Source organism: Molossus molossus, unplaced genomic scaffold (genome assembly GCF_014108415.1).
Source record: "Molossus molossus isolate mMolMol1 unplaced genomic scaffold, mMolMol1.p scaffold_m16_p_1, whole genome shotgun sequence".
NCBI lineage: Eukaryota > Metazoa > Chordata > Mammalia > Chiroptera > Molossidae > Molossus > Molossus molossus.
The window spans coordinates 210,170,922-210,197,885 of record NW_023425344.1 but is presented as its reverse complement, the minus strand read 5'-3'; the positions used below and the strand labels follow the sequence as shown (position 1 = coordinate 210,197,885).

Genomic DNA, 26,964 nt, shown 5'->3' with positions numbered 1-26,964 from the left:
CAAGATGGCTAGGGTGGAGGAAATGATCTCTGAATATTCCCCCATTTACTCCACAAAGTGAGTTTCTCAGCTAAACAGTTATAATGGTAGCTAACTACAGAGGGGCTGTGGCTTCTGACACCCTGCTTCTGGTGGCAGGGTCAGCATAGGCCTGAGGACCTTCTGAGGCGGGGATGTGCTTCTAATAAGCCGCCAATGCTCCTTTTAGGCACAAATACTTGGAGGCCAGGAGCTCCCCTAACTCTCGGTAGCCCAGACGACCCGAAGATCTGCCCCTAGAAGGTATTTATTGCATAGCTGTTGAACGCAGTAAAAGCTTGTCTTGGTTTATAGGATGGAGAATAGGTAATGTCTTTTTGAGAGTGCTATATTTGATTAGAATGAAATGATATTATGTAAAAACACTGATACAAAGATAAGGCATTATTCTTAATACAAGCAGGACAAAAATGGCTTAAAAATCTCCCTGAATGTCACAGTTTATTTGCCATGATCTAATTTCTTGGAGAGTTGAAGGTAATTTCCGCTGAAGATACAGGAAGTTCTGATTTACCTTTTTCTTCTTAGTCATCTTAGAAAGAGGGGGGATGGGCCTTTTTGCCTCTCAGGCTCCTCAAGTCTTCCTCGGACATAACAGGGAATAAGCAAAATAATTTAACATTCAGAAAGATATGGGGTTTATTTGGAATAAAAACACACTCACAAAAAGTCATTTGTTTCTGTCAGTGATTTTTCTGGCTCGAAACCCCTCCAGTCTGGGATGGATTTTCTGTGCAGGAGGAAACCCAAGGTGAGGCACTGAGTCTAGAGCTTCCCTAGAGGTCACAGTCTGCTAATCTAATCGTATTTGACAGTAAATTTAATTATCCGAGAAATTTTATTATTCTTGCTTTATATATCTGCTTCCTATAAATGAGTATCATTTTCATCTATGACACACTGAGAACAGTCAAGAATTGTATCTTGCATTTATAATTTAAGAATCTATATTTAAAAATTAAGACTTATGTTTATGTGACTATGATTATAAGGAAAATTAGAAACCAAACAGATGGATATTTATAAAAACTGACATTTCAGGAAAGGACTTGAAGTTAGAAGCCCTTTCCAACTCCTCTGTAAATGGGGGACCATACTACTACTTTAAGCAAAATTCATATTTTTCCCAATTGCAGAAAACTTGAGACTTTTACTTCCTCAAATTTTAGATGGATTATTTTTCAGAATTTTTCTGATTATACGAAATCCTCTAGCTGATAAAAGGCCAAACATTTACATTCTTGTCAAGAGCTGAATGTACTTTTATGTATTAACACAGATGGTATTTCATATGGAACAGGAACGAGTAATTAAATGTCATTATTCGGTACCGTACAAATATGAAGTTAAAATAGAATTTTCATTGACGGTCAACACTGTGGATTCCATGTTATGATTCATTCCAAGAACACAAATGTCCACATCTTCGGTGCAGAGGACAGTTTTCCGCTGTAACAACACCCTCAAAGGGTTTTCAGTCGGTCTCGATCGTGCTCCCTTTGCCCGCGAAGTGCGAACGACTCCTGAACAAACTGCCTGCACATCGGGCAGCGCTGGAAGTAGCGCACGCAGCCGTCGCACAGGCACGTGTGTCTGCAGGGCAGGAGCACCCAGTTCACCGTCCCGTTCTGGCAAACGACACAGTCCTTGCCATTCTCCTCCGGGGCGTCTGCTTCACTTTCAGACAGTCCAGCCCTTTCCAACAAACTTCGGTCCGTGCTTTTTAATTCTGGAGAGGAATTGCTGGAAGGAGTGGAATTATTATTTGCAGACATGAAAAGTTGCTGGAAATCAAAGAAACAAGTTTAAAGATAATTACAAATGACAATTATTCTTTAAACCTGAAGGTCGTTAGAGCTGCTCAAAATTTATGAACTAGCAAATCCAACAGCAAATAATAGCTAACTTCTAGGATAACTAACTGAAAAATATTACCCCTTTATAATGGTCATTCTTTGAAACTTCAAACAAAAGAGACAAAGATAAGACTACAGAGTACAACTTACCTTAAGATCATGAAATTGACCTTGAGTCGGGAGTAAATATTGATACAATATTCTACAGGATAGTTTATAAGTTTTGTCAGGAATATGAATTACTGACACCATGGAAATCTAAAATAAAAATTGAACACTGGTCAGTACTTAACCTTTTTATATTATTTCACAGAAATGTGAAAATGTATCTCAAATAAAAAATGAGAAGTTGATAAATTAGAAAACTTACAATTTATTCAAATCAATCACTACAGAGGAACCAGTAACTGACATATTTTTGCCAGAGTTATTTTAATTATACTCATTTACAAATTTAATGTGATCCCAACAAAATAGCTGAGTTGACTCTAAAATTCTCATATGGGAAAATAACATATAAGAATAGCTAGGAAAATACTAAAAAGAAAGCTATGAGTGGGGAGGCTAAGCCCAGTCAGATATAAAACATACTACCAAGCCCCTAAAATTAAAACAGTGCGGTACTAGCACATAAACAGACATGTCTGAAATAGAATAAACAGTCCAGAAACAGACCCAATTATATACACAAATATGATAAAAGTGGCATCTTAAATCACTGGCCAAAAAGTCTTTTTAATAAAAAGTATTAGGACAACTGAATAGCTACTTGGAAAAATAAAAAAATTTGATGTATTCCCACCATACATAAGAAGAAACTCCAAAAGCATAAGATCTAATTGTAAAAAATAAAACTATACAAACATGAGGAAAAAAATATGTGCATTCCTTTTTAGACTCAGTGTAGGGAAATATTTTCTAACTATAACTCAAACCCAGAGGCAGATAAATTTGACTACATAAAAATTAAAAACTTGCATGATAAAAAGCACCGCACGACATATGGCAAACTGGAATAAAATATTCAAAATGTATATCACAGACAAAGGGTTAATAACCCTAATTTATGAAAAACTTTTAAAAACTGAAGAAAAAGTAACCAACTATCCCATAGAAAAATGGGCAAAAGACATAGACAATTCACAAAAGATATAATCATGGTCCTTAGCTATATTAGAAGATGTTCAATTTTATTCACACGATAAATGCAAACCAAAAATTCACTGAGATACTATTTCTCATTCATCAGATTAACAAAAATTCAAAAGCTTGTCAATACACTCTATGTAGTAATAATCAATCTCATATATTGCTGGTGGAAATGTTAAGGAAAAACAACAAAAAAAGGCAACCCTGGCTAGTGTGGCTCAGTTGGTTGGGCGTCATCCTGTGCACCAAAAGGTTGCCTGGTTTGATTCCTGGTCAGGGCACATGCCCGGGTTGCAGCTCAATCCCGGGAGTGTGCAGGAGGCAGCCGATCGATGTTATGTCCTTACATCGATGTTTTTCTCTCTCTCTCTCGTTCTCCTTCTCCCTTCCTCTCTCTCTATAGATCAATAATAAAAATCTTAAAAAAAAAAAAAAAAGATTCAACTCCAAAGGTACAACCCCAATAGAAGAGAATTTGGCAATTTGTAACAAATGACATGCATTTACCCTTCAACCATACCACCTCAACTATATTAAAATACATATGCACAGGTTATCAGTGCAAGATTATTTGTTAGTGCAGAATACTGGAAACTACCTGAATGTCTAACCACAGGAGATTAAATAAATGGTACCTATACACCCTACATACAATGAAGTGCTATACAGCTGTAAAACAAAACAAAACCCATGGGAGGAAGATTCTCCACCTGTGGGTCGCGACCCCTTTGGGGGATGGAACGACCCTTTCACAGGGGTCGCCTAGGACATAACAGTAGCAAAATTACAGTTATGAAGTAGCAACAAAAATAATTTTATGATTGGGGGTCACTACAACATGAGGACTGTATTAAAGGATCACGGCACTAGGAAGGTTGAGAACCACTGGTCTAGACTGATTTCCAGAAGATAGTGTGAAGTGAAAAAAGCAAGAACATATATAGTATACACAGTATGCTACCTTCAGTGTAGGAAAGAAGGGAACATAAAAAAAAATATATATATATACACACATATATATTTGACATGATTTATATATTTATGTCATCATTACAATAAGAAACATAGGAAGGATAAACCAGCAAACAATGAGCTTGGCATCTGCAGGACTGGGGTGAGTGAGTATGAGGGGAGTGTATGTGGAATACAACAATGTCTGAATATACCATTTAATATAGTTTCTTGACTTTTGGGAGAACTAATCCAAGTAATTTATGAAAACACAGTGTTTGACTATAAACCTTCAGTCTTTGGCAGGAAGTATGAAGAAAACAGTTTGAGCACAAAAATAATTATATTCAGTAATTAAACCACTGGGAAATAAACAAACACTAAATGGTAGGTGTCTTGCTTATAGAATACTGAGGGCTGACTGGAGGGCGGAATTTGGAAAATAATCATTTTGCTACCATCATGGTAAAGATAAAATCTTGTAAGAATCACCCATGGATATTAAATCCAGGGGGAAATGCTGATAGAGAGCGGGATATTTGCACGGTCTTAAAGTGCCTCCCTACAGACTGCTTATGATCTGCAAAGGAAGGAATAAATGGATCAGTGGAGAAATCAGATAACACCTTGACTGACAGAGCAAAATTAACAACATCACCAATGACAGAAAATAACCTTGCACGCCTCTGAAGGTGATGTCTTGAAAACATGTTATCACCTGTACAATACACTGGCTGAAAATGCATAACTCCACTGTAATCATGATGAAACATCAGAAAAACAAAATGAGAACTGTTCTGTTTTACAAAAAGGGTGTATGTGTGTGGCTGTATTTTTCAAAAAAATGCTACTATCATAAAAGACAAAGAAAAGCTATGGAAATATCCAGATGAAAGGAGGCTAATAATACATGACAAATACAGTATCTGACTCTAGACTAGACTCTGTACTGGAGGGGAAACATGTTGTAAAGAATACTGTTAGATCACCTAACAAGTTGGAATACAGGTAATAGGTTGGATAAAATATTCTAGCAATGTTAGATTTATAAAGTTGATAACTATATTGTGATTATATAAGAGAATATCCCTATTTTTAAGAAATACACACTGAAATATTTAAAAGTAAAAAATCATCATGCACACAATTTACTCTCAAATCATTCATTAAAAAAATATATCTATACACACATACATACCTACATATAAGGCAAATAATGTAAATGTGCAATGTTAACAATTAACAACAGATCTGGGTAAAGGAGATATGGGTGGTTACTTTATTTTTGCAAGGTTCTGAAATTACATCCAAATAGCAAGTTTAAAATAAACAACCTACTATGCTTATAAACATAAAATGTTCTTTACAGCTTTATAAGGATTTATTAATTTAGCAATGGCTTCAAATGCTTTTAATACTAAATCAATTTTGTATTATTGGTAGAAGATAGTAATATTATCACCTCATACTAACAGTCTCATCATTAGATTTAATATTAAAAGATTCTGAAGCTACTATAATGCTGGTTATAAATATATATGTAGTTATAGACATATAGTTCATATGGAAAAGATGTTAATATAATACTAAATGAAAGCAGGTGACAAAATAGTGTGTACAAGTTGATTCCATTTTTGTTTAAAAATTACATATATAAAGGTCTGGAAAGATACAGACAAATATTCACAGTGGTTATCTTTGGATGATAGAATAAAAGTGATTATACTTTTTTTTTCTTTTGACTTATCTAAATTTTCTAATATTATTTCCTGCCATAGGCATGTATTTTTGAGTAATACAGAAAACTGATGTAAATATGTAAAAATGAAAAAAAAATTCAAAGTTAAAATCTTGCAATAACAATCCCTGTTTTCCTTTCTCTACCTATAAAAAAAAAAAAAAGAAAAAAACTAGCTTCTAACTATACTATCTAAATGTAATTTTTTACTATTTAAACAGGAATGGGAGAGTTTAATTTTTTTTTTTTAGATTTAGAGTCTCTGACTCCCAGATAAAATACTGAAAAACCACTTATGAAAAATGCTCAGTTTGCTTTTAAAATTAAGAACAAAGAAAAGTATTATAAAATATAATGATAATTATGCTTTAGTTCTAATATTAGGCCCAATCTGAGAGATAAGAGATGGAGAAACAAGATTTAACAGGAAAAAAAGGGGAGACCCTGCTGATAAAAAACAAAGAGAAGAGCCCTGGCTGGTTTGGCTCAGTGGTTAGAGCGTCAGCCTGTGGACCAATGAGTTTCGGGTTCAATTCTGGTCCAGGGCAAGTAACTCGGTTGCAGTTCATCCCCGGCCCTGGTCAGGGTCATGCAGAAGGCAACCAGTCGATGTGTCCATCTCACATCGATGCTTCTCTTTCTCCCCCTCTCTCTCTTCCTCTCTCTCCCTCCCACTCTATCTGAACAAAAATGGAAAAATATCCTTGGGTAAGGATTAAAAAAAAAAGACACAGAGAAGGACCAAGGCAGGGAGACTAGACAAAGAAAATGACTGTTAATGCTTGAGAGCCAGAGACCAACCTCCTCTGCAACTACAGTAGGGCCCTGAACTCTTCATTCCAGTTGGATCAGAGACTAGATAAGCAAATCTTTCTCTAGTTATAATGCCACTGAACTGTACATTGAAAAGTAGTTGAAATGGTACGTTTTATGTTATATATATTTTAGCATGCACACACCAAATCCTTCTCGAGGAAGAGAAGGTAGAAAACAAAGACCGCCAGTACCTCAAAAAGACAGAAGGCACCAACCCAGGGAGAGGAAAGGAACCAAAAGGGAAGCTGGGAGGAAGGTGACTGAGAGCTGACTCTTTTTGTTTGGAATAAAAGGAAAGCAGTAGGGGAGCTTAGAAGAGATGGGGAACACACAGTGATGAGAGAAGGGTTACCTTGCCAGGGTAGGCAGGGGCACGAAACACCAACCTAACAGGTCTTACTTACCTTCCATTGCAAAGGGGGTGGGGAGAACCCAGAAGATCTCTCATGTATGCGTCCTCATGCACACGCAACTGAGCAATTTGCTGCTGAGCTCTATGAGGCTCACTAACATTGCTTGGTATGACTTTATTTTCCACACTGATTAAATTTACTGAGTACCTACTGTGTCTAAAGCACTGTGCTAGATTCTAAAAATACACTGCTGTTGGTATGTCTTTTATTTGGCAAAAAAACAAAAAACAAGCTGACTTCAGCTCAATAAAACTTCAATTTGGTAAGATTAAAAACCCTAAAACCTAGATTGGCTTAACTGCATTATGAACATGGTCTAGATTTCCCAATAAAGATCTACACTTTCTAGCACTTCCAAAGCTCAATGCACACTTGTTTAGGAGAGATATTCCTGTTAAAAATAAAAAGGGGGTTGGGGGGGACTGGCATAAAACTACACAGGTTCAGGGTCAAGCCCATCTCTTACTCCATGAATGACTGGGAGTTTCCTTTGGACTCTGTTTCAGTCCTTATAAGAAGGATATTTGTTTAACACACAAGGTTGTTGGAAGGAATAAATAAGTTAACATTAGTGAATGCACTTTGTATGGTACAAAGTGTCATAACGATGTTACCATATCTTTATTAATAAACATATCTATCTATATCACACCCTTCAGAAAAGTAGTAAATTGTGTATAAGGGCATTTTACCATGATACAACTTCACCAAACATTTAGTTCATATGTAAACTTCTATCATACTTAGAGGATTGTCAGGGCTCAGGTCCTCTTAGTTCTCTAAGATGCTTTTATCTTCCTAATAGGAATAAACTACCAAACTAAATAAATAATTAGCATATAATGGGAAAAGTAATTATCACTATAATTACGGATAATATAGGGACCAACATATATAAATGTAGACGCAGCAAAACAATGATGGAAACAAAATGACTGTAAATATGCAAAAAAAAGAGTGGGTACTGTCTTAAAATTGAGCATTTTGGATTACTATACTACAATTTATTCAGTAGAAAAAATGTTAAAAATACACATGCTTCCCAACAGACTTTTCTATGTAGCAAACATGACAGAATGGCGAAATCAAGTTAATTCAAATATAATATAGCTTGCATTTTCTTTTCTTTTTTTATCCTTACCCGAGGACATTTTTCCATTTTTTGTTCAGATAGAGTGGGAGGGGGAGAGAGAGAAAGAAACATTGACATAAAAGGGACACATCGAGTGGCTGCCACCTGCACGATCCAAATCGAGTGGCTGCCACCTGCATGACCCAACCAGGGCTAGGAACAAACTGCAACCAAGGTACATGCCCTTAGCGGGAACTGAACCTGGGTTTCTCTGGACCGCAGGCTGACGCTCTAACTGCTGAGACAAACCGGCTAGGGCTAGCTTGTATTTTCTAAATAACATTATATTCTTGTAACCCATATGGGTAAAAAAAAGTCATACCCTGAAGGAGCTGTTACATGTATAAAAATCATACAGGTGGGGGGGGGGGGGAGGAGGTTGTCAATGGGGGAAAAATGAGAGACATCTGTAACAAAAAATTAATAAATAAAAATTTTTTAAAAAATCATACAGGTGTACTTCTTATGTATTCATATTTTAGGTAAAATGTGTCCAGGCCAAATGTATACCCTCAGAAATTAAAATTAAACTTATTCTGTATCACCAAATAATTAAGACCCATTATTCAAATCACTTTAAAGTAATGCTTCCAAAACTTTTAAATTACTTACAATATCATAAATTTCTCGGTCATCCTCATCAGCTAGGGTCAACAATGCTACCAATGGATAGCGAGATCTGGGCACTGTTCCAAAGTCTTCAATTTTAGTATCTTTTGGTAACTGGCAATATATTTCTTCTTTGCTGTCTTTTTTAATACTTTTTGAAAATGTAAAGGTAAATAATCACTATAACCAAAAATACAATAATATACCAAAGGTGATCAATAGTAACTTAGCAACACTTTGTTTTATCCATAAAAAGTCTAATGTCTCAAATTTTCATGGCCTAGTAGATATAAGATAAAGGATACAAATACTGTTCCTGATAGAGATATTCACTATACAGAGCATCTTCCAATGCTTGGGGAGTGCTTATTCGGAAGCAATAAACATGCTTCTGCAGAGCCTCATATAATTTTTGAACACTGCACCCCCAGTAGCATGTAAGGAGGCTATCTTCAAGGCAATCTGTTGTCAAAGTTATGCCAGCTGTAGAAAACAAATAAGACAAAGAGAAGAAAATTACTTAATGTCATTTCTAATACAATTATACATAGCAAGTAACAAAAGCTTCTTTCTGGATACTGGCCAGGCTGCTGGCAGTTAAAGGAACTCATTAAAGGGTATGTGCCTATAAATGAAGGAACTGGTCTCTGAAACAGGACATATAAAAACCTCAATGTCTACACAATTTTGAAGCACTACCAGTAAACCTTATTATTTATACATTTATGCTTGGAAATGATCAATTTAATTTTTTGGTGACTTCAAGACATTTCCCACATAGATTTTAAAAACTCTAGTTCATTATCATTAACCTACCACTCTAATAGTGTCTACAATCCTAACCTCAGGAACAGTAGAGCTGTTTCCAAAAGTAGATGCACACAACCTTATAACTACAAGCTGAGCAGAGCTGTCTCTGAAAGTGGATACACACCACCCACAGGTCCACAAGATGATCACTGAAGTAGGAAAAATATTTTTAAAAAATTGAGCTTTACTCATATTCATATACATACTGACAACATTAATACATATTCTTGTCACAAAGTTAATGTTCCATGTAATATGCTAAATATCCTGAGGAAAGAGTCGAGGTTCCAAAACATGGAGGGTTTAATAGTGATGTCCTCATTCATCTGTTTGCTTTCAGCATAATAAAAGATATTATGCCCAGCCGGTGTGGCTCAGTGGTTGAGCGTCAACCCACGTACCAAGAGGTCACCGGTTTGATTCCTGGTCAGGGCACATGCCCAGGTTGTGGGCTCAATCCCTAGTGGGGGGCATGCAGGAGGCAGCCAGTCATTGTTCTCTCACATCGATGATTCTCTCTCTCTAAAAATAAAAGAAAAAAAAAATTTTTAAAAAGATATTATAATTTGAGTAGAGCTGATTAAGGGGGTATATAAATTATAAGTGGATGAATTATATTATATAGTTTTACCTACTTATTTACCTCTTAATTAGGATTTACTATGTGCCACCTACATGATTTCTTCCCTCGCTTGTGGCAATTGTAGCAACATTCAGGGTCTCTACTGCTGGCAGTGTAAGCTGCAACATCTAGTGCTCAGTGGTGCACTTGCTAGACCAAAAGAAAATGGTTTTGGTCACTGTGAGGCAGGATAGTAAGAAGCTAGGAAAATTCCTTGACCAGTGGAATGAGGGAAACTGAGACAAGATAGTTAAACAAGGCCAGCAATGAAGAGCCTGCTAATAAATCATAAGATCTTATCTTCCCCCACCAAGGACACTTAAGAGCAGATGGTTTATACCTCCCCTCCTAACCAGAGAGGGAGTAGCTTAAATCACCCTGGTCATGGAGAGGGATAACAGAGACCCAGTTGGTGCCATGAGTGCCACTCAAACCCCAGAACAGATGAAGTCAGTGGAACACATAAAAAAAAAATTAGAGCTAGACAAATCCAAGATGAAAGTAAAGCAGTGAAGCTCATCAGAGAATGATCCCAAACTCCCTTAGATGCTCGTTTTGATGTATCAGCATATTAAAGGACACACCCGGAAAGCTGTTGAATATTCCATCACAGGGGTGGGAACCTTTTTTCTGCCAAGGGCCATTTGGATACTTATAACATTCCAGACCATACAAAATTATCAACTTAAGAATTAGCCTGCTATATATGGTCAGGCTAATTTGGTGAGACATGTGATGTTACCTAGGCCCCATGCGCCAGGCTGATATTCCCCAACCCGTTTTATTGAGACCCTCCCCTGAGATTTCCCTTAAAATTCCTACCTTTAGAAATCAGATAAAAACCCTTAAGACAAAAGACCCAGAATACTCACTTGAGCATTCCCACATCCCTGCTTTCCTTAGGCATGTACTTTTACTTTCTCCTAAGCTCTAAAGGTTTCCAGGAGACTTGCAACCAGGGGAGCAGCGGGCAACTTGTCCCAGGCTAACCCTTTCACCTGTCTCCAAGGGTGCTCCTTTTGCCTCTGTTTCCTTTCCTGAGTCCCTGAAACCCAGTCTAGGCCCACTCCTGTGGTTGTGAGCTTGGCTCATCTGTCTTAAGCCTATCCTTTGTTTCACTGTCTCCAATTTCAATAAACATACTCTCAAAATCACCTGAATCAGTGAAACCTTTCCTACATGAAGTCAAGAACCCACACATTCCAGACTGTTCCAGGGCTAACCCGCCTCAGTCCCGGTCCCTTCTGGTGACAACTATTCTTGGCTGAACAGCCCTGGTCTCTGATTCTGGCTCTCTAAACCTACTGGCAAGTCTGTGAGCTATTCAATATCTTTTTTCCCCCCAATTTCTAACATTTTTTTTATTGTTGACAGTATTACAGATGTCCCCCATGTCCCCCTTCAATATCCCTTTATTGGAGTCATTTCTATTGCTTGCTAATAGAAATTCTGATTAATACATTACCTTTTTTTTTTATCCTCACCCGAGGACATTTTTTCCATTTTTTTGTTCAGATAGAGTGGGAGGGAAAGAGAGTAAGAGAGAGAGAGAGAAACATCAACGTGAAAGGGACACATCGAGTGGCTGCCACCCGCACGACCAACCAGGGCCTGAAACAAACTGCAACCGAGGTACGCGCCTTTAGTGGGAACTGAACCCAGGTCTCTCTGGACCGCAGGCTAACACTCTAACCATTGAACAAACCAGCCAGGGCTACATTACCTATTTTTAAAGGTGATAAAGAGAATGTATTGGAAGGAGATACACAAACAACCAGATCATCCACAGGATACCAAATATTTTAGTATGTACAAAGGCTCAGATTCTGAGTATGTATAGTAACAGTGACATAGAGCAATTTCTCACCACAGTTAAGCAAACATTTTAATTGACAGAAAATTTGCATACGTAATTGATACAAGATTTGATTTCACATTTTTATGATTCCAATCATCAGGTATTAATTCAGAAATAGACAATCCAATTAGCCATATTTTTCAATTAGCTGTTAAAGAGCTGGAAAAAAACACTCCATGAATGCAAATTTAAAATATATGTATTAAAAATCATACTTCCCTTTAGAACCACCAAAGTGAGGTAAGGAAAAAAAGCTGAAAATAGATAGAAAAGGGAAAAAAAATTTAAAGCCTACAAAAAAAGCGAGAAAAGGAAAAAAAAGGGGCCCAGAAAAAAATTAATTAATATTACTCTATTACTGGCAAAAATGTAGAAAGATGTATGGATAAGGCTATTCATTGTAGCACTAGTTATATCAAAATGCTGTACACCACCTAAATGTCTATCAATACGGGACTACATTAATAAACTACAGACTATTCCCCATTAAAGAAGTACTAGGAAGCTCTATAAAAAAATTGAGGCATACAAAAATATCTGTGTCTAGTACTGCTGTGGAATGAGCTTCAGAATGTACCATTAAATGAAAAAAGCAAGGTGTAGAAAATAATACACCTTGGGACAAAAGTAGGTTTACAGTTGTGAGCATGTGAAACAGAGTTGATTCTTATATTACTATTAATTAATTACTATATTATTTTCCATACAAACAATTGTAAACCCATTTTTGCACCACCCTGTAAATAGTATGCTACTGTTTATCTCAGTATTTGGAGAGGAAATCAAATATATGTGTTTGTCTATTCTAGAAAAAGAACAATGGAAGGATAAGCCTTAAAAAAAAAACTCAACTTACAGAACATACATAACTACAAGACTATCTGCTTTGTAAAAAGAATCAGAGTTCCAGAGATTCAGAGCTAAATAAGTTTATAGACTGTATACTTGACTAAAATGGGGCGTGTCAGAGACTACTGATTACTGGATATTAATCAGGTTTTAATATAATATAATATAATGTCTCTGATATTAATATTACAAGTAAATGAAAAAGAACTACAGAATGTATAAAACTCTGCTCTCTACAATCTTTCATAAACTTGTTTGTTACATAGACTGAGGAGAATATACTGATTTACACTAACTGATAATAGTTCAAATACCCCAAGATAAAACTATTCTCCCTTTAGTTTTTATCAGTTCTTCTGCAAAGATCCTGATATTTAATTCCCATTCTTATATTGTCTTAGTCTTCTAAAATTCAGTACACACACAGTGACATCTTAGAGTGATAGTAATAAAAGAACTAGAATATAGACATAACCCAGAAAATTCAGAATCCAAATTAAGTGAAGCAGCATGGGTGTGATTTCTCTCAGCTTACCTACCTGTAACATCCAAATAAAGTATAAAAAGACAATGTAAGAGATAGTGTTGCAAAAAGTTGAAAAAAAATCAGGGCTATAGTCAAATGAATTGAGCCATAAAAAAAAAAAAAGAGAGAGAGAAAGAGAGAGACAATGGGGCAGAAAAGCCACAGACCTTCTTGCAGAAACATCTCTGTAAGAGAAGAATTAATATACAAGGAGCCCATGCATGAGAATGATGAAAACAGAATATTGGGAGATGAAATTTTGATTGTAAGGAATAGAGGTTCACAAATTCCTCCAAAAATGCCGTGTGTCACTTTGCTTAACCCTTTTGCTATGTTAGCTCTTACCAGGGTGAACAAGTTAAAATACAAAGAAGCTGTTTACAAAAAGGCAGCAGAATTCCTGATACAACTCAATTAATATGTCCTGAGTATCTGCTTTCAATTTCATTAAAACCTCTACAATGGGGACATGGAAACATCATAAATCTGAATACAGTGTAATTACATAACAAACAACAACAGAAAATCTCTCAAACCCACCCTAGTAAACAGAACGAAATGACTAAGATTAAAACTGATTCTCCGGTTTATTTTCAAGTAAATCAGCTCTCCAGACGCTTCCCTTCCCTCCCCTATGTGCCAGGCACCTTGGGTACAGCGATTTAAAAACAAAACAACAACAACAAAAAAACTCCTGGATTTTAAAATTATTCTACACACCACATGAAATAACCTTTTAAAATGTCACAAATATTACTCAGAATATTATTTCAATATCTTGGTTAGACATCTTTAATGATACCCACTGTGCCACAGTTTAAACAAATGAATTTTATTCTGCTGAGTACAATTCTCACCAAAATTCTTCTTCTTACTTCCCCATAGAAGACAGATAATGAATGATATGCACTGGTAGATAAAAATTAAATACTTCAATAAGCACACTATAAGTCCACATATTTAAATTTTTTTGCATGTGCCTCGCTGGTGTGGCTCAGTGGATTGAGCATTGTCCCATGGACTGAGAGGAACCAGTTCAATTTCTAGTCAGGGCACTAGGTTATGTGCTGGATCCCCAGTAGGGGGCGTGCAGGAGGCAGCCGATTGATGTTTCTCTCTCACATTGATTTTTCTCTCTCTTCCTCTCTCTAAAAAGTCAACAAAAACATATTTTAAAATAATAATATTAAATAAAATAAAGTAAAATAACATTTTTTTCATGTACTTCAGTGATGCTGTTAGTTAGCACCTAGTGTGCTGGGCACAGCTGAGAGGTCTTCCACTTAGTTGGTATCTTTTCCTTTGCTTCTAACATGTACAGGGCAGGCTCTATGTAAGACTACTTGTGTCTTAAAGGTAGACTGATTGACTTCCTGACACTTTCTAGCTCACAAGTGCCCTGTGTGTGTACTGATTCTTTCTTTCAGTCTCCAGGCTTGTGGACCTGTGCTGCAGGAAGAACGGCTTTGTACTAGTGGGATTTTATAAGTAGTCCTACTCAAGAGCCAGATGTGACATGATAGCAGGTCCAAGTGCATGACCACAAAGTCAGAGATCACCCAGCCACCACTATTCTGTATATCTTATTATTCTGGCATGTTTCCTAAATAAGTTAGTTTTCTCTGTTGTATCTTTTTTTTTTTTTTCCTTTATTGATTTGAGAGAGAGGAAGGGAGAGGGAGAGAGAGGTAGAAACATTGATGAGAGAATATCGATTGGCCGCCTCCTGCATGCCGTACACTGGGGATCAGGCCCACAACCTGGACATGTGTCCTGACCAGGAATCGAACTGGTGACTCTTGGTGCATGGGTCAACGCTCAACCACTGAGCCATACCAGCCGGACTCTCTGTTGTATCTTGAAATTTGGTTTTCCCAAGTGAAAAATGTCAGAATGAACTCCTGATCTACCATTGGGGGAAAAAGGTCTTTAATTCCCTTCAATTCATAGGAGTAATTATACACACACACACACACACACACACACACACACACACACAATATAGTATTTACAGCTAAGGAAGAAGAATAAGAAATGTGTACCTTTTCAATGTAAATCAAGATTTACTTAAGGTTGGTAATCCCTACTGACTAAGTACACTAAGTTTTGACAAGTGATTCTGGAAGTCACAGGCAGGAAGACGACTAGACAAGAATCTCACAGAAAACCTGGGAGCAGATGTTAGGAGGAAGGACTGGTCAGCTCTGTTAAACGCTGCAGAGGTAGCACTAACTCAAAAGCACCCCATCAATTTTATGACTGTGGGTTACAGGTGGGGGCAGAATGCTGATTAGTGACCCTGGAGAAAGCCATTTCAGCAGAGGGATACAGTAAAAACCAGACTACGCTGCTCGCTGCTCTCAGGAGTAAAGGGAAGCAGGTTAAGAGGAGAAGGCAAATGCAAACCGCTTTTACGAAGCCTGGCTGTGAAGGGGAAAAGGAAAATAGGACAGTAGCTAGAATAAGATGAAAAGGTGAGCAGGTTTTGGGTTGTTTGTTTTTAAGATACCAGAAATGTGAGCAAGTGAAAAGGCGATAGGGTTTCAGCCCAGAAAACTGTGCAGAGCTCCAAACCTGTATGTAGACCTGCTACTCTCTATCTCTACTTAACTGTCACAAAAGCATTTACGAGTCCAGAAATCCAAAACTGAATTCATTATCTTTCTTCCCAAACCTGCTGTTCCTCCTGTATTCATCTCGGTAAAGGACCGGTCTATGGAGGACCCAAGCAAAGAATCTGAGTCTTCCTCAACTCTCCATCTCAACTGGCCCCAGCACCCCCTTGTCTTTCCCTCCACCGGTTCCTGGACAGGCTTGCAGACAATATGTTTTCCAAGAACAGAAACAAACAACTACCATCTATTATTACCAACTACCAAAATAATTTTAAACCAAAATACCATAATTTCAGATGAAAAGAGCTGTTCTTCAGGAGGTGAGCAAGCGTACATTAACTGTCCTTATACTATACCCACTCTCACGCTCCTCACTGCGCTGCAGACCAGTGCAAAGGGCAGTGTCCTAACAGACTTCTCTCATTAACACCTGGGTACTTTACTTTCTCGAATGCCTCTGTGTGCTAGTTGATAAGCTCCTTAGGAGCAAGGTTTGTGGATTACTAATCTCTGTAGCTGTAGTATTTAGTACAGCACCTGGAACAAAACAGGTGCTCAATAAATGTTAAGTCTAATAAAGAGAAAGCAATGGAGAAAGAAAACTAAAGGGCTAAAGAGGGGGCAGAGAAAGAGAAGAATCTTTGGAAAATAGCTACCAACTTGAAATCGAAGCTGAAGATGGATTAGTGATCTCTAAGCCAAAAGGATTCTTGACTTGTCTCATTTGCTTTTTGAAAACTCTTGTTTTGAACTGCGTCTCTTCGGAATTTCTCAAAATTACTGGAACATCCCAACCAAACCTGAAGAAAGGTAAAAATAAAATAATACATAATTTCAATAAACGTTGAAACTTTATGATATATGGAAACTATATGATACTTCATTAGTTAATTCTTTCATGTAAGTATCAAAAAAGAGACTAAGTTACTCAATTTACATTATATTAGAAAATTAATGTAGAAATAAGAGAGATTAGAGGCCCCACAGAAATGTCATATATTGTTAAGCTGGCTGAACAGACATGCTCTTGAAAACAGTTCTACTGTTAATAACAAAGGAGTATACTGATTATAAATTGTACCTAATATAACAGCAAAAACATGATAGAATTATTAAAACTTTAAATGATATAATAAATATTAAATATGCAGACTATTTGATATTATATAGGACAAGAAAACATTTAAACATCAATTATAGCCCTTCATTATATAGCATATTTCCTCCTTTTAAATTGCATATAAAAATGTAATAATGCATACTGAACAAACTTAGAAGGAAAATGAAAAAGATTAATTCAATTCTTTATAAAATTAGAAAGCAGCTAGGTTTACTCAATTTAGATAAAATATCTGAAAATGAATAGACATTAGTTTAACCAAGGGACTTTAGGTTAAGATGGCAGTTAGGTTCATACTTGAATGCACTCTCTTCTCTCCAAACACTTAGTAGTGATAGATAAAAATAAAAAGTGAAATCAAAAAAGACCCCAATGAAATGAGTGAACAAACTGTGGTATGTTTAAAGAAAGGAACAGAAGAACTCAGCAATGAAAAGGAATAGCTTATTGCCACGACCACATGGATAAATCTCAAAAGCAACATGCTGTACAAAAGAAGCCTGCCACGAAAGAGTACATGCTATGACTCCATAAAGTGGAACTCTAGAGCAGGCAAAAGTAATGGAGTAGAAATAAAAAATTAAAAAAACAGCTGCTTCTGGGCTGTTGAGACTGTGGGCTGATGGGAAAGGGCATAAGGAAACTTTCTCTGGTGATGGTGATATTCTGTATCTTGATAGAGGTTTGAGTTGTATAGATGATGTGTTTGATAACACTTAAAATACATACATTTCATTGTATATAAATATTACTTCAAAAAAAAAAACTATATGCCTGGCCGGTGTGGCTCAGTAGACTGAGTGTCATCCCATGGACTGGGAGGTCCGGGTTCGATTTCCAGTTGGGGTATATGCCCAGTTTGCAGGCTTGATCCCCAGAGGCGGACATGCAGGAGGCAGCCAATTGATGTTTCTCTCTCACATCAATGTTTCTATCTCTCTCTACCTTCCTCTCTCTCTAAAAAAATCAATAAAAAATATTTTAAAAAGAAAGAAAAAAACTATAAATAAAACCAAATACTGAACTCTAGCTATGCAATGCTTTTGGGTGAAGAGTACATGTTACCTGAAGTGATCAACAAATGAGATGGACGGATGGGTGGATGGATCAGGACAGATGTAATAAAGACAGAGTAAAATGTTGATTTAGAACCTAAGTGATGGGCATATGCATGCTTATTGTATAATTCTTTCATTGTATGTAAGTTTCTAAATTTTAATAATAAATTGTTGGAAAGAGGAGACATAGCTGGGTTCAAAGACATCTTCATAAATCTGAAAAGGGAAAAAAATATCAAGTGGTAAGTAAGGCTTAGGCCATGGTTTGATGGGTTCTGAGTCTGGCAGTAGGCAGTGGAAACTAAGCCTTCACATAGTAAGAGAGCCTTACAGCTTGTCCACTCAAGACAAGGGCCAGGCTCACAACTTGAATACAGGAGCTGAGTTAGGTCAATATCAATATAGCACAAAAACTGTCATTATAAGACCTGGTCCTTTACTAGGGAGCAGGGGTTTGTTTATAAATCTGAGTGGAGGCAATAGTAAAATGATTAAAAAGCAAGGATAGGGACAACGGGGGCTGGGGGAACTTCCACTAAAATTCAGGTTGCAAACTAAAATTTCGAAACACATGAATAATTCTATTGCCAAGAGAAAGCCAATAAAATTAACAAATGAAATAAAATTTCACTCTAGATTAATTTAATTTTATAGAACAGTTGAATAAGACTATTCTATTTCTGCCTTAAAAAGCTGATGTCCTGGCTGGTTTGGCTCACTGGTTAGAACGTCGGCCCATGGACCAACGAGTCACAGGTTCAATTCCAGTTATGGGCATGTACCTCAGTTTCGGTTCATTCCCAGCCCTGGTCAGAGTTGTGTGGGAGGCAGCCAGTCAACGTGTCTCTCTCACATTGATGTTTCTCTCTCTCTCTCCCTCCGCCCCCCCTCCCCTTTATCCATCCCTCCCTCCCACTCTATCCAAAGATAAATGGAAAAATATCCTTGGGTGAGGGTTAAAAAAAAGCTGAAAAGTGCCCTGGCCAGTAGGGATCAGTGGTTGAGCACCATTCCATGCACTGAGAGGTCACCAGTTTGATTCCTGGTGAGGGCACATGCCCAGGTTTCGGGCTTGATCCCCAGTATGGGGAGTGCAGGAGGCAGCCAACTGATGTTTCTCTCTCTCATCAATGATTCTCTCTCTCCCTCTCCCTTCCTCTCTCTCTAAAATCAGTAAAAACGTATTTTAAAAAAAGAAAGAAAGAAAAGAAAAGCTGAAAAGCAAGTGTCTAACAGATCAAACTGTTTCCAAGTAAGTAAACTGCATCCCAAAACAAAGCTCAAGAATATTTATATGGCCCTGGCCAGTTTGGTTCAGTGGTGAAAGCATCAACCCATAGACAGAAGGGTTGTGGGTTCAATTCCCAGTCAAGGGCACGTATGTGGGTTGCAGGTTTGATCCCTGGCCCCTGTTGGGGTCATGTGGGAGGCAACCAATCTATGTGTCTCTCTCACACCAATGTTTCTCTCTCTCTCTCTCTTTCTCTCTCTCTCCCTCCCTCCCTCCCTCCCTCTTTCTCTCTTCCTACCTCCTTCCCTTCCACTCTGTCTAAAAATCAATGGGAAAATATCCTTGGGTGAGGATTAATGACAACAACAAAAGCATATTTATATGAATACAAACATCCAGCATCAGCCCTGGCAGGTGTGGCTCAGTTGGTTGGCCGTTGTCCCATGCATTGTCCCATGCACTGCACCATGCATTGAAAGGTAGCCCATTCCATTCCCAGTCAGGGCACATGCCCATGTTGTGGGCTCAACCCCTGGTAGGGAGCAAGCAGGAGGCAGCCAACTGATGTTTCTCACATCGATGTTTCTCTCTCTCTCTAAAAATAAATTTTAAAAAGTTTAATAAAAACATACAAAACATCCAGCATCAGATAAGGTAAAATTCACAATGTTTAGAGTTCAATAAAAACTTACCAGGCATGCAAAGAAGCAAGAAAATATGACAAACAATGAGAAGAGAAACTAATCAATAGAAATAGACCCCAGAAATTTTACAATGCAGATACCAGAATTAGTAGACAAGGACATCAAAATAATTGTTATAACTATGCTTTTTTTTAAAATTAATTTATTTATTTTTGTTACATATGTTTCTCCTCCCCCTCCAGATTCCCCCCCTTCCCCTCCCTCCCTGCCCTGTCCCCAGCTTTGTTGTCCATGTCCATTGTTCATATATACATGCATATAAGTTCTGTGGTTTATCTCTCCCCCCAACCCCTCTTCTGGGGATTGTCAGTCTGTACCCCACTTCCATGTCTCTGGGACTATCCCATTCCTCAGACTGTTATAACTATGCTTTTTAAAGAAGATAAGTATAGACTGAGCATATTATAGAGACATGGAAGATATAGAAAAGACCCAAATCCATTGCTGAAGATGAAAAATACAATGTTTGAGATGAAAAATACACTGAATGAAATTAGTAGCAAATGAGATATTACAGAACAAAAGATTAGTAAATCTGAAGACCTAGGGACAGAAAGATATATCTAACATGAAACACAGAGGAAAAATAAAAGGCTGAACAACAAAACAAAACATCAGTGAGCTAAGGAATAACTTCAAGCAGTCTAACACACATGTAACTGAAATCTGCAGAGGAGAGGCAGAAACAGGACAAGAAAACAACAGACTACTATCAGGAACACAGATGCAAAAATCCTTGCAAATTAAATCCAACAATATATAAAAGGATTAATACATCGTGCCTAGTGAGGTTTGTTTCAGGAATGTTGGCTTAGCATAACATTAAAATTTTATATGTAATTCACCATATTAACAGAGTAAAAGAAAAACCCTTGATTACCTCAATATATGCAGAAAAAGCACTAGCTAAAACCCAATGTCCATTCCTGATAAAAAAAAAAAAACAAAAACCCATCAGCAAACTAGGAATGTAAAGGAACTTAACCTGATAAAGGGCAGCAATAAAAAATGTACAGTTAACATCATACTTGAAAAACTAATTTCTTCCTAAAAAGAGGACTAAGACACATGATAGCCACTGTCCTTAAGCAATCACTCAACCTCTGTGTAACTGCTACCCCACCTGTAAAAGTTTGTAGCAGGGCTTGGCACAACATAAGTGCTAACAATGATGATGATGGAGTAGACTTAGGAGTTGGCAGAAGGGCTGGAGAGAAAAAATAAATCCAGTAACTTCTCCTCTTTGATCCTCAGAATCAATTACCCCACAGGTTCTGTCTCTACTGCTCACCACTGCCCCAGTGCCTTTTAGAGGTTCACTCAGGAACGTAGGACACAAGATATAACCTTTACATGACAGCCATAAGATAACACCTTCCCCTTCTTTCCTTTATCCCTAGGAATGAAAAAAGCAAATGAAGAAAAAGCACTCTATACATACATTCCCTGGCCCCTTTCTCATATTTTTAATTCTCCCTACCTTCCCCCATCCTTTTTTTTTTTCTTTACCCACATTGCCTGGCTCCTTATACCCACACTACCAGCAGGAAAGGCCAGAATTCAGATCTCATAGTGTCCATTTCTACTGCAGGTTCAATCACTGTATTTCAGGTACTTTATCATGTTATACCTAAAAATTTCAGTTAAAGAAATAGGAGCCAGAAACTCCAAAAGGCAGGGCTTTGGGGAAATAACTGGAAGCAACCTATTGTGAACATGAAATTTCTTTGTAATATGCTTGATATTCTCCATGATGCATCTGGTTTTAATATAAAACTATTTCTTGCCCTGGCCGGTTTGGCTCAGCGGTTAGAGCATTGGCCTGCGGTCCAGAGAGACCCAGGTTCGGTTCCCGTTAAGGACGCATACCTCGGTTGCAGTTTGTCCCCAGCCCTGGTTGGGTCGTGCGGGTGGCAGCCACTCGATGTGTCCCTTTCACGTCGATGTTTCTCTCTCTCTCTCTCTCTCTCTCCCTCCCACTCTATCTGAACAACAACAATATATATATATATTTCTTTAGCCCGACCAGTGTGGCTCAGTGGATTGAATGTCACCCCATGAACTGAGAGGTCCCAGTTTGATTCCCAGTCAGGGCACATGCCGGGGTTGTGGGCTCCATCCCCAGTATGGTGCGTGCAGGAGGCAGGTGATCAATGTTTCTCTCGCACATGGATGTTTCTCTCTCTCTCTCCCTTCCTCTCTCTCTAAAAAATCAATAGAAATATATTTTTAAAATATTTCTTCAAATCTTTACATAAAATCAATGTTGAGGAAGACATACTATATCTTGCTCTCTGACTCTATATACCCTACAGAATGAAATAAATAATCTGAGATGTAATGTTGCTTCTCTTTAAGCATGGTTATCCAAGGCTGCTTGGCCCAGCATCACATCAAGAATTGACAAAGCACACCTGTTATTAAAAGAAATTCACCTCTCTAGATATTTTTATTTCTCTGCCTCGTGCATAATCTTTGGTCTACATTTTCTAATATCCTAAGGTCCTTGATTTAACACACATATCTCTCTTTAAATTGGTATTATGAATCTTGCTCAATCTTTGGCCTTTTTATCTTATATAAACTTTTTTACTGTGAGGGATAACATACATACAGAAAAGCATACAAAACGTAGTTCAGTGAATGACAAAGTCATTGTTATTCAGGTTAAAAATCAAAACAATGTCCTCAGAAAGTCTCTTTGTGTCACCTCCCACACACTACCCCTTCCCTCTCCCTCTCCACTATATTGACTTCAGTTACGATAACTCCGGGGTTTTTTTGTGTGTTTTGTTTTTTATCCTCACCCGAGGACATTTTTCCATTTTTTGTTCAGATAGAGTGGGAGGGAGGGAGAGGAAGAGAGAGAGAGAGAGAGAGAGAGAGAGAGAGAAACATCGACATGAAAGGGACACATCAAGTGGCTGCCACCACCTGCACAACCAACCAGGGCTGGGGACAAACTGCAACCAAGGTACGTGCCCTTAGTGGGAACCGAACCCAGGTCTCTCTGGACCGCAGGCTGATCCTCTAACAGCTGAGCAAAACTGGCCAGGGCGATAACTCCGTTTTTTAACTGTTATGCAAGTGGAAGTATGCTGTGTATACCTTCATTTCCTATTTCACAACATTCTGCTTGAATATTCATTCAGGTAGCTACAAGTAGTGCATTTTTGTGGCTGTATAGTCTTCTTTTATATAAACATGCCATAATTTGCTTACTCATTCTACTCTTAATGGAACATTTAAGTTGTCCTCACATTTTGGCCATTATGAATAATGTGTATGTAAACATCTCCATACAAGGCTCTCAGTGCACTTGTTAGGTATACCCTGGGAATGGGATTTCTCAGCCATAATGCCTGTGCTTCTTCATTGTGAGTGGGTAATGCATCTGTTCTATGTGGTAGTATCAATGTGCATTCCCACCAGTAACAAATGAGTGCTCCCCTTGCTCTACATCCTTGCCAAAACATCAGCCATCCTGGTAGGTGTGGTGGCAGTGCATTATGATTTTAATTTCTATTTCCCTGATGACTAGTGAGGTTGTACACTTTTTCTTATGTTTATTGCTACTTGAATATCTTCCTTTGTGAAGTCATTTTCCTGGTTTTCTATTGGTCTGTCTTTGTTTTTCTTATTGGTAGGAATTCCTTATATGTTCTGAATATGACCCTTTGTTGGATTTATCTTCACCCTTTCTACATCTTGGTATCTTTTGATGAACACAGCTCTTAATTTTAACACAAAGTTATTAACCTTTTCCTTCAAGGTTAATAGTTTTGCTCTTTGGCGTTTAATTGCTGCCTTATCTGAATTATGTCCTAACACTGCTACATTCCTCAGACATTGTTGTATTCCTGTCCTCTAAAAGGAGTTAGCCCAGCATGGCTGGAGTAGCCAGCACTTAGTCAAAGTCCATATTTGACTTTACCAGTCCCGTTTCCCTGACATTATCATGCTTTGGGGATAAAAGGTAAGTGTAGGGGGTAGAATTCATTGTGTAAAGAGTGACATCATGGACTGGTCACACCTCTTGTCCTAAACATCATGCTTCATGTACTCTAAGACCATGTGAGCTATCTTTTGAGCAGCTGACACACTGATGACTCAGGCTGAGCTTTCAGCCTAGTATAATCCTCAATCTTTTCACATACCTGACTCAGTGTGAACATGCTCATTTTTGTACAAAAATCCAAAACTAACTTTCACAGTTTCAACTTGTTTGATGTGGACCAACATTTCTATCTTTAATGTATTACTCAAAAGCCAATGTGCATAAATGCTCTGGAATGAGGTTAACAATTAGAGATTAGCAATTCATAAGTGCTGACAAATGGTTCCATAAAATATTGGTAAGTAGACCCATCATCTTTATATCTGGCCTTTTCCACATGTTTAATCAAAAATTTGAATAAAGACATTGACATCCTGTGTATCAGATCATGGCTGATACGACATTAAAGATAAAATAGTTAAACAGGAAGTTGACCAATTTTCTTTTAAATGAATTTCATTTTTGTCTTTTTTCCACTCGAAGTCATTTTAGCAACTATTAGTAATGGAATACCAGCTAAATAAATGTTTCTTAACATTCATTACTTTGTCTTTTATATCAACTTAGCCCTCCTTTTTCCATAAAAAATAATTTTCCATTTTCTTTCCTTTGCTGTTAAATTTTTATACTTAATTCTTCTGAGTGTCTCTATCGTTCTGGTTTTTTCCATTTCTAAATTGTTTGTGGCACTTGTTCATAGTGCTTAAACTCCCAGTACAGCAATAACCTGTGGACTTCCTATTCTGTGCACTTTTTTTCATATTGCCTATACAGTACCTTACCCTGCACACACTTCCTAAGCTTCTTTCAGTAGCCAAAGCAGAACTGACCTCCTTTCCTTGTGTCTGAAGTCTCATGGAGTCCCCCATGAATAAAGGTTACTCTGAGGCTAAAGTTTCAAGCTCTGCAGTAAACAATTTTTATCACCTCTTCAGCCTTCAGAAATCACAGAGGCAGTTTGCAGGGCCTCCTCTCCTATGCAATCTCCCAAAAAGAGTCTCACCTGGTCCGCTGGATACTGAGACTGGATCAGCATATGAAAACCAGTCATGGGGATAGCCTCGTTAGGGGAGCAGAGCTGTAGGAAATGCTGTGCTAATGATATGATTTTGAAAAAGCAACTCAATCTCTAAAATTCTGAACCCTTAATTACAGAAAGAAGGGGTAGCCCTGGCCAGGTAGCTCAGTTGGTTAGAGTGTTGTCCCAATACACCAAGGTTGTGGGTTCAATCCCTGGTCAGAGCACACACAAGAATCAACCAATGAGTCCATAAATGAGTAGAACAAGTCAATGTTTCTCTCTCTCTCAAATCAATAAAATAAAATAAAATAATTTTAATTTTTAAAAATAATAAAAAGAACGGTTAGAATAAGTGCTCTTGAGGCCCTACTAAGGTTTGAAATGCCATTTCTAGTTTTTTGTTTTCTTCTAAAATGTTCCAAGAAAATTCTTGCCAAGTGTCATATATTTTGTACTCTAAGTAAACACAAACTAAGGAGGAATCTGTACCTCATTACCAGCTTCGTCACACACAAACAACCTAATGCACTCAACAAGTGAAATGAGAAATGGTCAAGGTCATTGTATCAGGCAGGGCTGGCAGAAGATAGACACCACATCAGCGATTTGAACATGGAGGACTGTTCACCAAGTACTGGAGGACTGAAAGGCAAGAAGGGTACACTAAGGTCTCCTAGCAAGAAGCAGCTATCACTCCAAAGGACAGAGTGGAGATTATGACAAGTTAGAAACGTAGAGAAGGGATCTCCAGGGAGCTAGGACCCAGCCCTTTTTGGTAGGAGTTCTGGCCAGCTGGTGCTGACATCTCTGAAGAAGAACCATAAAGCTGGTTCTAGAGATAAGAAAAAATTGCCCTGGCCAGTTTGGCTCAGCGGTTAGAGCGTCGGCCTGCGGTCCGGAGAGACCCGGGTTCGGTTCCCGCTAAGGGCACGTACTTCGGTTGCAGTTTGTCCCCGGCCCTGGTTGGTCGTGCGGGTGGCAGCCATTCGATGTGTCCCTTCACATCGGTGTTTCTCTCTCTCTCTCTCTCTCTCTCTCCCTTCCTCTCTCTCCCTCCCACTCTATCTGTACAAAAAATGGAAAAATATCCTCGGGTGAGGATAAAAAAAAAAAAGAAAGAAAAAATTATAAACAAAAATAAACTGCTGCAACTTGGGCCAACTGTCACTGCCAGGGTGAAGGCCAATGTTGCAGAAATGTAGGTCAGGAAAAGGAAGCTAACTTTTAAGACGAGACTGGAAGGCTGGAGGAGGAAGAAGGAATATAGCAAACTAGCACAAGAGAAATGTGGTTTGCAAAGTTCCAGCACCAGTATCATAAAACAGAGTTCAGAAAAGCATTTTGCAGTTGAGAGACAATCACATTTGAGAAAGGGGGATTTATAGTATATGCTTGTGGCAGTACTGCAGGAATTAGGGTCCCTCCCGAAGGGGACCTGACCTCCTCTTCAATCAAAAACTCATAGTCTATGGATTGGCTTAGACCTGGAAACTGGGTGAAAGGTCATAACTCTCCATTGTTGTGATCCAAGTGAGGTTTCTGGCTCCAGACCTGGAGTTTTTCCTTTTATGCAGTTTATGTAGCATTTAGTAAGCCACTCATCTATTTTATTCCCAGGGACACTGTAATAATCCATTAGGCACTGACAAAATTCCCTGCAGGCCAAACATTTTCTGCTTTGTCTTCCACTACCCATTATGGAACATATGTCCAGTCTGACTGCTGAGGTTATGTGTTGCCACTAGACTTTAGGTCAGGAAGTCCACCCTAAGGGCTGCATCTCTCACCAT

At 38.0% G+C, this 26,964-nt stretch overlaps 1 protein-coding gene across 5 annotated transcripts in view; it reads right to left on the bottom strand.

The window, feature by feature from the left end:
* Positions 1-453: 453 nt before the first annotated feature.
* The window catches only part of CGRRF1 (cell growth regulator with ring finger domain 1), a 31,701-nt gene continuing 5,190 nt past the window's right edge, over positions 454-26,964 (bottom strand). Inside the window, exons 1-7 of one of the 5 annotated variants that reach the window (XM_036242838.1) lie at positions 21,633-21,673; positions 20,977-21,022; positions 16,644-16,783; positions 9,009-9,186; positions 8,707-8,854; positions 2,046-2,153; positions 455-1,823 (exon numbers count right to left, since the gene is read on the bottom strand). In XM_036242838.1, coding sequence (XP_036098731.1) covers positions 1,503-1,823; positions 2,046-2,153; positions 8,707-8,854; positions 9,009-9,186; positions 16,644-16,707 — 819 coding nt within the window. In that variant the 5' untranslated portion in view covers positions 16,708-16,783; positions 20,977-21,022; positions 21,633-21,673 and the 3' untranslated portion in view covers positions 455-1,502. Of the gene's footprint in view, positions 1,824-2,045; positions 2,154-8,706; positions 8,855-9,008; positions 9,187-16,643; positions 16,784-18,168; positions 18,269-20,976; positions 21,023-21,632; positions 21,692-26,964 lie in introns of those variants that run through there. The other 4 variants (XM_036242822.1, XM_036242849.1, XM_036242813.1 and 1 more) reach the window with 4 other exon arrangements.